The 12,331-nt window shown below is 38.0% G+C and overlaps 1 protein-coding gene across 7 annotated transcripts in view; it reads left to right on the forward strand.

Annotated features, from left to right (window-relative positions):
* LOC124871242 (partitioning defective 3 homolog B-like) overlaps positions 1 to 12,331 on the forward strand; it is a 318,482-nt gene that overhangs the window by 112,649 nt on the left and 193,502 nt on the right. For all 7 annotated transcript variants that reach the window (XM_047370389.1, XM_047370392.1, XM_047370391.1 and 4 more), the window contains one exon: positions 11,808 to 11,999. In XM_047370389.1, the coding sequence (XP_047226345.1) occupies positions 11,808 to 11,999 (192 nt within the window). The remainder of the gene's footprint in view (positions 1 to 11,807; positions 12,000 to 12,331) is intronic.

Genomic DNA, 12,331 nt, shown 5'->3' on the forward strand with positions numbered 1-12,331 from the left:
TCCTAACCTAATCACAAAGACATGGAGGAGCAAGTCCCTTCAAATATTTATGAACACGTTTTAAGTTCAATAATAAAGGGCAGATCTGCTTACTTCAGATCAGACTCTTCTTTTAAGGTTTAACTCAATTTAATTTAATTTCCAAATATACTAGAACTGTTGGACTTTTCCTCAGCATTTACAGACAAGCATTAGCCATCCAGCTATGCTAACATTTAAATTAGAGTTTGATTTTTTTAACAGTAAGGGCTGCATGACCTTATTAAAACTTGCAATTGCAAAAAATTGTTAAAGATTACGATGACAATCTCACTTTTGACTAATCCTCATTTCCTCACTCGTCTTTGGTCCATCATCCCAACGTTCCCACAATTTTCCATCAGGTTTAGCATATCGTAATATACATCAGGTGTTGACATCAGGGGCAGTAAAAGCTTAATCAACTGGCCAAATATATTACTTGTATGCAAAGTGGCTCCTCAGATATAAGAGCCTTCCAAATATTGCATGCAGGCAGTCCTGTGCAGCTCCAATGTTACATTACATTAAAAATTGCAGTGACGATGGAGTCATCAACTTTGCGAGAGTTACTGCATTTTTCCTTGCCTGCTATGGAGGTGTAAACGATTTAACCAATCAAATGTACTCAATAAAAGCCATTCAAAGCTAGCCATCATACTTCACTGATGTTTTATCGCTAATATATTTAAATAATGTAAAAAAAAAAAAACTTTAAAAAACAATGTTTCTAATGAAAAATTGTGTTATCACTTTTTTAGTCCACTAGTTTGTTCAAACCGGTTTTAAATGTATTTTCACTTATTGGGGAAATAAAATGAAACAATGCAAAAATAAACATTTTAAGGATCCTTTATTTGTTTTATTTGCTTGAAGAAATGACCAGGCAGCAAAGATCAGGGTACATCAGATGAGGTGATAAATATAAATTATTCGAAACCCTGCTTTGCTTTTTTTTTTATTTGTCAGGCCACATAAAATGTGTAAAATTGTTTCCAATCTTTTGGCTTCCTATTCTGCCAAACTGGAGGATGGTCTTCTGTTGTCCTATCCGTCTTTTTATTAACAAAAGGAAAAAATGGCTTTTTAGTGCCAGATGTTCCTCACACTCGCTGTGGCATGAAATCAGTAAACAGTTAGCAACTGGTGATAGTGCATGTTCTCAACAAAACAACAGTATTGAACGGTTTCTTTACTCTGATTAAACCTCATCCATCACTCCTGCAGCCTGCATGTGCATTGGTGTGCTTCTTCCTCTCAGTCAGTTGTTTCTTTCTGTGTGGGAGAGAGTGCATCACACTGATACTGTCACCAGTGTGACCTCACAGTCACTACAGTAGATCCCCCATCTGTTACACCACTCTGAGACCTGTTTATACGCAGACACACTCACACACACATACACACTTGGCAGCTTGGTGTCTCTGCAGGAGCTGCCATCATCCCAGTGGAGAGCAGTCAAGAAGGGTATCACATCTCTCTTCTGTGGTTTTCTGTCTCATCTCACATCTTTCTGCTGTTCATAAAGGACCTTTCAGCTCCTTCATCCTCTTATTGTCCAACATCGCTGTTGTGTCTTAAAGCGCTGACCACAAGAGAGACGCTAACGGTCACCAGCGTCAGGTCTGACTGCACACCTCAGGGGATCAGCTTGGATATTTCACAATGCTGCTGTTACTCTTAGAGATAAAGACTTACAGCTTTGCTGTAAGTGGCCCTGGCTTTTGTTTTTTTGGACAGGAACAAAGACAGAAAAATATACTTCAAACTACACTCTAGCTAAATATGCACTTTCCTTTCACAGCAAGATCGTTTCCAGTAGCTGCATTTAAAGACCTTTTCTTTAATTGTTTTGCATGTAATCTTTCTTCTTTAGAGGGTTGCTATGCAACCTTCCTTTATGTTTATGACTATTTACATTGTACATAGATTCTCTCTTCTTAGATCCATTGTTGGACCCTTGGTGCTGGTGCAGTGGGTCTTTCTAGTGCATAAGAATGCACGGCATCATGTGGCAAGAATATGCAAGCAGTTCCTTGAGGATGAAGGAATAGATATCATTGACTGGTCTCCACTCTCCCCTAACCTAAATCCAATAGGACATCTCTGTTTTTTGCAGGATTTCTGATGAGGGATTTTGTTTTGCAAAAAAAATAAAAAAATAGGCCAGTTGGGGCTGTGGTTTATGCTCTTTTTTGCATTAGGATTATCTTAAATGGGGTCTGGCTTGAAACATGAAGCGAAGTAAAAACTGGATTACATCACTGGTTCTCAAATGTTTCAGTTTCTGTAGTGAAGAGACTGTAGTGACTAAACTGGATACATATGAGTATACACTATGTGCACAATTATTAGGCAAGTGTGCATTTTGGCTAAAGATTTTATGAATCCCAGTTCCCAGTTGTATAAACTTAAATGGCTATACAACTTCATCATATCAGGTATTGTGTATTTGTGTATTTAGAGAAGTTGTGGCCTAAAGCGTTTAACAAACGCTACATCAAGGTGTGTAGAATTATTAGGCAACTTCTATTCTTCAGACAAAATCAACTTGACTTTGAAACATCAAGAATTCAAAAATGTCTTCAGAAGGACGCAGCACTTTTGACATCACAAAGCTATTAGGGTACGATTACGGAGCCATCAAATGTTTTGTTGCAAATAATCAATGGGGTTGCAAGACACGTATTGAGAAATAAAAGCCCCAAATTAACAAAGATTTTAGGAGAATCAAATGTGAAGTTACCAGGCACCCATACACCTCCAGGGCTGTCATGGTGTAGAACTGCAGCCTACCTGGAAAGCCCACAAGTACGATATGTTTGGTTCTCAGACACATGGCCAAGGTAAGGAAAGATCGTACCACAACTAAACAAGTTGAAATGCTAAAACTGATCCAGGAAATATCTATAGACAGTTTTTCAAGGGTTTTATAGAGGGGGGGATGTGGATGGGTCTGTGGCTGAATCAGTTTCTAAACTGAAAAGCTCCACTTTGACTGAGATGCCAACAAGATGGTGTTGAGGTGCTGGTTTTGGGTATGGGGCGGTATTATTAAAGATGAGCTAGTTGGATCATTTTGGAAATAAAGATGGACTCAAAATGAACTTCCAAACATACTGCCAATTTATTAGAACCCAAGCCAACTTTATTTATAAAGCACAAAAACAGCAGATACTGAACAAAGTGCTGAACAACAAAAATGATAAATATAAATGAACAAAAACATGAGATTTAAAGACAAATCAAACACTCAAATCAACAACAAAACGTCATTTTTCACGAAGGCCATAGTTTTTGTGCATGACAGTGCTCCATCACATGCATCAAGGAACTCCACTGCCTGGCTAGCTGGTAACGACCTTAAAGTATAATGACATGGTCCCCTTCTTCACCTCATCTAAACCCTGTTGACAACTTATGGGACCTTCTTCAATAGGAAATTTGTGGTAAAGTAAAACAGTGAACCTCTCTAAACAGTGTCAGGGAAGCCATGGTTGCTGCTACACAACAATTTCTGTTTAAAGACTCTGCATATCAGCCTTCTGGGGAACAATAAATGCCTAAATATTACAATTACAATTGGCTTTTATATTACAATTTTCATTCAAATTGCACACAAGCCTGTGTTGTTTGAAATTGTAACTGCTGTAGTCGCTTGGGCTTTTAACAGCAGAATCCATTTTCCTTTTCTTTTTCTGACACCTAATTTCTACTAGTCTGGATGACCATTTTCAATCTGCATTTGTCCAACTTGACATTCTGCATAGCATTTAACGTTCTATTTTGTAGAACACAGAAACTGGTCTTGTAGCATCATGATACCATCTCCACTGACATTAGAAGCTTTTTCGTTTTCTTTTTTTTAATTTTGTTTTGCTGCACTAGTGGTCTTTATTTTTCAGGAAATGGGGTGGAGAGAGTTGGGAAGACATGCAGCAAACACCACCGGGCTGGGACTTGAACCATCAGCTGTGTCGAGGACTTAGGCCTCCATACATTGTTTGTGCACTCTACTGCTGTGGCACAAGCTGCATTCAAAGCTTTTCCTTTTTAACATGTAATTGTATTTCTTCATCCAGTCTCTGTAGGACTGCATGTGCTTCGTTGTAACAGTAAAACTAACATTACTGCCTTTACTCCTGCCATTTTGGGAGGATGACAGTTTGTGGGATTTCACTTTGGGATCTTATTTCAAGTGATCAGTGATTGGACAGAAATGTAAAAAAAAAATGGGAAGCTATCATCTTCTGCTTGTCTGAGACTGGGTTGAAGAGGTAGCAGGTCCAGGAAGCAAACACAGACATTCCTCTTCTCAGAGACACACTGTGGGAAATCCCAAGGTGTTGTAAGGCCAAAAAGGATACACACTCAACAGACACTTTATTAGGTACACCGTGGTAATACTGGGCTGGACCACCTTTTTTCCTTCATGGCTTTGTCAGTTGTGCCTTTAATTAAACCCATTGTCAGAAACATTTCACATAACTTTTGGTCCATGGGCATAGTCCAGGTTGATAGTTGTTGCTTTGTCCACGGCAGTGCAGCTTTTAACACTTATTATTTGCCCAGAGCACAGAATTCATCTGAAAACCAGACTTGGTAGAAGTCTGACATTTTATCAAAATACCGTAGCAGAATTATGTTTAAGTAGACCTCTTATGTTATCCTGACAGCTCAAATTATGACCATCATTCTTCTTATTTCTCATGTCATCCAATCTTTCTCTATGTCTCCCTCTATCCCCCACTTCATTTCTCCTGTAGAGGTGAGGTAGATGAAGTAGTTGAGTTGTTCTCACTCACTTTCCCATAATGCGTCCTTCCATCATTTTTGCGCTCACGTTTTCTGGCTCCGTTTAATAAAACTCACTCACAGACTGAGCTGTCTCTTTTATAGTGTGGCCTCCTGTTGATCCATCATTGTGGCAAACCCATTTAAATGTTAAACGACCTGCATGAGAAGGTTCATCTGTACAAACGGCTTTTTCTGTCACTGGATGGATTTGATAGAGTTAATGTAGCAAAGAATCAAACACCTTTTATAACCACAAATGGAAACAGAAATACAGGGGCTCATTACAGTTTGTGCTTTCGTCGTTACACAGAAAATGTGTATCTATCACAGCTGTATGGCTGGAATAATAGAAATGTTTTATGAAACTGTCCTGTGAGTTAAAGGCTTGTATGTTGTGCTTTTGTAATGTTCCATGAAAAACAAATACTTGTTTAAGGTCAATGCTAAGTCAAACCAAGTTGTTTTACTGCAGAAGTTCCCGAAAGTATAGAGAAATCTTCAGTATTATGAAAGTCAACTTGGAAAGTTATTTAAGCTCCATTACTGTTCGCAAATAAACTTTCATCACCCCCTTAACGAAACAGTTTTACCTGTATTTGCATCTGAATTGAAGCCATGTAAGCTTTTCTCTTTAATTTGCTCTAGCATTTATCTCTAGAGCTTAAGAATTTAGAATCATTAATAACAAAGGATGGGAGGAATAAAACAGGCAGAAAACAGAAATGTTTGCATAAAATAAAATGCATGTTGGACAGAGTTTAAGACACTAAATGAATTTTCACTGTGATTAGAAGCAGAACATAGCAGAACATTTTTCCACAAGTTTTTTTCCAAGGTCGGAGAGCTTCCTATCAGGTCTGGACAGTCAGTTAGCTTTTCAGGAGGGAAAACAATTTTCTACAGAGCTGAGGACTTTATGTCGGCTTAACGCTGTTAAACCTGCAATCCCCACAGACAATCAGCAGCGTTTAAACCTAACACTGCTGACCCATGAAAGCGCACACTCTCCTACACATACTGGATTCATCCATTTTTATTGACAGCTACATGAACAGATATAGACAGTCTGTAAGACTGACAAATATACAGCTACAGAAGTTTAGAATAAATTATAGGGAACAGACACATCGCTTTGTTCAGTATAATTGTTCAGTTTCGACTTATATATGTTTGCTATTCTTAAATTGTTTGATTTTCTAAGTAAGAACATTAATATTTCATTAATTATTACTCTTTCTGTTGGTTCACTCGCAAAGCACTCTTGATAAAAAGAAACCAATGGTAATGCTATTTTATATAATCAAATCAGTTATCAAACCGATAAGATCCCTCTCTGAACTGTATGAAAACATTACATAATTAGATGTTTAAAGATTGTCTGTTTTGTGTCTTAATGATGATCAAACATTTTAAAACATTTAAAAGCAAAACAAGCAAGGACAAAAGACTGGAGTTCACCAAGTTGTGAAATTATGTAATGCTTCTAAAAAAAAAGATTTGATTTTAATGCAATAATGATCTGGTCGTTGCCATTTTAAAATCAATTAAATCTACCCTCGCAGTTTCACACACCACAGACTCCATCATGTCATATTTGTCAAACAAAGATGAAGCCAAAATGGAAAAGATTTTGTAAATACACACTAAAAACCTTGGACACTATGGATATTTAATGTCATTTTCTTTTATACTGAGAAATTAAAATAATATAAATGCTCAATAACTGGATTAAAGATAGCTTAAATAAACTTGCAATTCTGATGAGGAATGGATTTGGACACCCCGCATTCATGCCCACATAAAACGGCTTAAATGAAACACGACACTCAGCATTTTGATGGAGGTTTGCCCGTTCTAAACATCAGACATTTAGATTGGTGCCCATCTGACTGTTGAAGTGAGTGTGAATGACATTGTAAGACAGAATGAGCTGTCTGAGACCTTCAGAAAGAAGATTGTAGCAGCTCATGAGTCTAATGATGGATTTAAGGAAGTCTCAAATTGAAATCATCCTTTCTACTGTACTAAAAATGGTCTACAAGACAAGGAGATTGAAAACAACTGCCCACATCCCCAGTTCTGCTCATTCAAGCAAGTTCACCCTGAAAGCAGACAGCATGATGCTAAATGAAGTCTTCAAAAAACCCTAAAACGTCGTAAGAGGACCTACAGCATTCATGCCCGTACAATCAGAAAGACATTGCACAATTTTTACTTTCACGGGAGGTGTCCAAGGAGACTTTTGCTCTCTAAGAAAAACATGGATGCCAGACTAAAGTGTAGCAGAGAGAACATAGATAAAGACCAGAATTTCTGAAATGACGTTCCTTGTGCAGATGAGTCTAAAATTTAATTATTTGGCCAAAAGAACAGAGGACATGTTTAGCGTAAATCAAATACAACAATCCTGGAAAACAATCTCATTCCAGCTGTGAAGTGCGGAGTTGGAAGTGTCTAGTTTGTGTATCCACTGCTGCAGCAGGACTTGGCCAGCTCACTGTCATAGAATCCAACATGAATTATACCACCTTCTTGTATCACAGGGTGCTTGAGCAAAATAAATAAAGAGTTGAAGCAGAAATTGACCCCACAATGGGAAAATGACCCAAAACATACCAGTTAATCAACAAAGGACAGACTGAGAATTAAGACATGGAAAGTCCTGACCCAAGTCAATGCCAAGATCTTAACTATTTTCCTCAGAATACACATAATGTGAATTTTACTTGTTTACAGTAAAACAAGGTTAATTATTTATATTCACCTGTAGGTAAAATATAAATTAGACATCGTTTTACAGTTGTCTCTTTTAAAACAGCTGAATAATTTCACGATTGTAGGTGCAGAATAGGCACTTTATTAATTTTAAAGCTATTGTACTGTTTTTTCTATGGCTGTAGGCATTCATTCATTCATCTTCTATGACTGCTTATTCCATAGTGGGTCACAGGGGAGCTGGTGTCTATCTCCAGCGGTCTACGGGCGAGAGGCAGGGGACACCCTGGACAGGTCGGCAGTCCATCGCAGGGCAAATATCTTAAAAAGTCTTTGAGTCTAAAATTACAAAAAGAACATACATGTTTTCACTTCATCATATAATGAAAATCTAAAGACATGCCTGTTAGGTTAATTGGTCACTCTAAATTGCCCTTAGGTGTATGAATGAGTGTGTGTGTGGTTGTTTGTGTGTTGCCCTGCGATGGACTGGCGAATCTGTCCAGGGTGTACCCCGCCTCTCGCCCATAGACTGCTGGAGATAGGCACCAGCTCCCCCGTGACCCACTATGGAATAAGTGGTAGAAAATGACTGACTGACTGACTGAATATAATGAAAATATACTCAAAAGGTTCAAATAGTTTTGTAAGCAAAGGACAACAAAAAACCCTACCTGAATAGCTGTGATTTTCAGGGGGCTTCTGTTCAGTTCACTCATTCACCAGTTCGTACTGCATTTTCTACCCACATGTTGGCATTTTGTCCAAACCTACTCCAGTTTTCTACCCCTTAACTAACCATGTCTTACCCATGTCCCTAAACATTGCGATCATTTAATTTGTCTTAGTAGTTAGGTTTTATAATAAAATTTGATTAGAAATAATCATAATCACATATAACTTACATCAGTTGGGTATTATTTTCTGAAGATTTTATTTAACACTATGTTTTCCACATTAAATATGACCGATTATGAGAGAGACCTCTTGCTGGCAGATAATATTTATTAGTCACATTATCATAGAGGACTGTGATTAGGTTGATCTAAAACTTACATCATCACTTGTCAACGGTTGTACAAAATGACCCTGAGTTTGGCATGAATTGACAAATGGATAGTTCTAAACGTCCATTGGGAAAACGCTAAGTATAAAATGACCAAAAGTGTAAAATGGCAAAGGGGCAAAATGACCAGCAGCCTCTTCAGGGCGTTTAGCAGAGTTGCATTAGATTAGACAACACTAAATCACAGAAAACTGGCTCTGCAAAGCTTCAGAAACCCTAGGCCTGTGGGAAAAAAAATATCAGAAGAACCTAATGTTTTATGTTATAGTTGGAAGTTACAGATGCTCTGTATCTCAGGCTAAAGATTAAAGCTTGCAGAAGTTAAAAGCCAGCATTCAAGACAGAATGTGGGTCCATTAGTGCAGAGCTTTCAAACCTTTCTTCTTCCATGTTTTGTCAGTGAGCATGTCAGCTTGTCCCTTTAACCCTTCAGAACTTCTTGGTCAGTTTGCAGACAAATTAATTTATTTTATAAAGGCATTTGTATACGCATTTATAATGTTTGAAAAATGAAAAGTTTCAATGAAACCTCTGATTACTATTTATTATTTTATTTCTCCTGAGCTCTGTAGGACCACAGAGAGAAGAGCAGCTACAGTGCTGTGAAAAATGCTTTGCCCCCTTAAAGCTTTCTTCTGTTTTTGATAACTTAAATAAAAAGGAGTTTTCAAATCATCATTGTGTTCATTGAAGTGAGAAAAAAATATCCAAACCTTCTTAAATCAAGTCATGTTTCTGATTAACTACAGTTTTTGAAAGCAGACTTCGCAAATCACTTAAATAGAACCTGTCTGACAACATGATGTAAACTGAAAGATCTAAAAAGGAAACACATTTTGCCCCCATCTAAAGACATTCAAGAACAGATGAGCAACAAAGTCATTGTTATGTACAAACAGAGAACCCATGAAACAGTGGTGAACTTTCCAGAAGAGGCCAACCAACTAAAATTTGTGGTTATGATTCAACAATGTGAAGAAGATTGGAACAAAAATGCATCAATGAGAGAGTTCTGACGACAACCACTGCAGACCAAGAAAAACACAAACTCCAAAAAACATCTTGATGATCCTTCAGAAAATATTCTGTGCACTGATGGAGCAAAAGTGGGAGATAATACCTAAAGTAAAATAAAGTGATAGTAGTGTCATGGTTTGGGCTGCTTTGCTGCTTCAGGACCTGGACAGTTTGGCGTTATTGCTAGAACCATGAATTTTGCTCTCTAGTAGATTATCCTGAAGGATAATGTCTGGCAATCAGTTTGTGACCTTAAGCTCAGGGCACACACGGGGTGGAAAAACCAGTTATGAGGTTTAGGGGCCAATTACTCTTTTATAAAGGTCCACGTTGGTGTGGATAGCGCTTTTCTATTAATTAATAAGATCCTTATTTGAAAGTTAGTTTTTACATATTATGGAAAAAAAAAAATCCATTGTAAAAAAAGTACAACAGATGTACTTAACAGCTCTGACAGGCAAATATTGCCTAACATGTCTTACGTTTAAATTCTGGTTTAAATTTCATGAAAGAAAAACCATATACTATGTCTGAACTGTTTTACAGTACAGACATGGGGTATTTCTTAATGAAATTTGGTTTGTTTTAAATTTTTATGTTAATATCCCTTCTTGGATCAGTTTTGTGAGACTTTAAAGTATATTTGTTAGAATGTTATTATTTTTAATATTTAACAGATATGCCCCAGTTTAAATCTACTGATTTAACATAATGACCACTTTCACTCTCTTTGCTACATTCTCACACTACTCTCCAATTGTGCATTATTTGCTGTTATTTCAGCTTTTAACTTTATGTTCTCTCTTTTCTCTTCCTAGAAGCTACACCTGGCCTGATTCTGTGTCTACCTGTGACACCTTTCTGGAGAGAGGCATCGTCCAAGCTTCTGCTGGCAACAACTTAATGCTCACCCTCTACCGATGATCCACATAGCCATGTCTTTTAGTGTTTAACCCTTTCTCTCTCCTAGACATGGCAACTGACTGAGCTTTTACTGTGACTAACTCTATGTGCTCTCTTTCAGACTAACCTTGAAAACTGGCTCAGAGTTTATCTGTTCATTCTTTCTAGGTGAAACAACTAAAGGAGCTACATCCATTAACATTTACTTTTCCTTCCCATAGAAAGTACTCCTGGATCAGTGCTTCTGTGTTCTTTGTGTGTCTCTGCTCTGTTCTCTCAAACCCCCAGTCGGTCGTGGCAGATGGCCGCTCACTCTGAGCCTGGTTCTGCTGGAGGTTTCTTCCTGTTAAAATGGAGGTTTTCCTCTCCACTGTCGCTACATGCATGCTCAGTATGAGGGATTGCTGCAAAGTCAACGCCAGTGACTGTCCACTGTCTCTACATGCTCATCCGGGAGGAGGGAATGCTGCAAGTCACTGACTGGATGCAATCTGCTGGGTTTCCTTAGACAGAAAAACTTTTTATCCAATTTGAATAAAAAGCTAACTCCGACTGCACTGTTCAATGGTTAGGATTAATTGGAATGTATGTACCTGATTGTTGTGAAGTGCCTTGAGACAACATGTGTTGTGAATTGGCGCTATATAAATAAAACTGAATATGAATTCAACCAAAAACAGAATAATATTTGACAAATATCAGCTGAAACCATGACAGCTCTCCCACTGAGCCAGCACAGACTTAAAAAAACACACACTTTCATTTGGACACTCTTTGTTTAGAGTATTTTTCCTTTAACTGTGTCCCACACTCAGTCATTACTGCCATACATCTGCCTTAATAATACACCATCTTTTTGTCTGTCTGTTTTTGTACCTCGACAATCCATCTTTGGTTCTTATTTTTTTTTTTTGTCAGTTTTACAATCTTTCCCTTTTATATTCCCCTCTGCTTTTGTCCTTCAGGCTCTCTGTGTTAGCTGTATTCTTCAATTACCTCTTGTAAAATGCAGATATTTTATTGATATTGGTGAGCTGAGAGAGGGAGAAATTGGTCCAAATGGCTTTCCTCTTCTTCTTTAGACTTGTTTTTCCTCTGACTGTTTTTCAGTCATAGAGAAATTTAGCTGAAAAGCAGCCTGTGCTTCTTTCTCAAAAATAGAAAAGCTTTTAGTTTAGCTTCTGGAGACTATTCAGGTCCAATAAGCTGAACTCTGTCACCCAGTTTTTACCCCTCTCACATCATCATCGCATCTCACCTGATCTGCAGCATCTTTTTGTGTTTTCCCCAGAAAGCCGAACTGTCTCGTGCACGTGGCATGGTTTTAGAGAGCGGGAAGGAGCAGCTCATGTTTGAGGTTCCCCTTAATGACACCGGCTCGGCGGGACTCGGCATCAGCCTGAAAGGGAACAAGTCCAGGGAGACCAGAGAGGATCTGGGAATTTTCATCAAATCCATCATTCATGGAGGAGCCGCATACAAGGTGACATAAAGTTAATTAGAAACACAGTTTAAAGCCTTTTATTGTCTCTTAAATTAAGGTGCCTTGCAACTGTATCGTTTGTGTAATTGTAAACGAACAATACATCTGTACAGCTTAAATTAAATCCAGTGCAGACATTGCTTTCCAAATTATTTAAATGTTAGGCAGAGTCCGCCTGCTGTTCTGTGAAGGCCTCAGAGGTTTGTTGGAGAATACTGGTGAAAACATAGCACCATGAAACCCAAGGAGCACCACCCGTGTCAGGGAGAAACTTGTGGAGAACTTCAAAACTGGGTTTTAAAAAAAAAAACAACAACATTGCAAGCTTTGAA

The sequence above is a fragment of the Girardinichthys multiradiatus genome, chromosome 7 (genome assembly GCF_021462225.1).
Source record: "Girardinichthys multiradiatus isolate DD_20200921_A chromosome 7, DD_fGirMul_XY1, whole genome shotgun sequence".
Lineage (NCBI taxonomy): Eukaryota > Metazoa > Chordata > Actinopteri > Cyprinodontiformes > Goodeidae > Girardinichthys > Girardinichthys multiradiatus.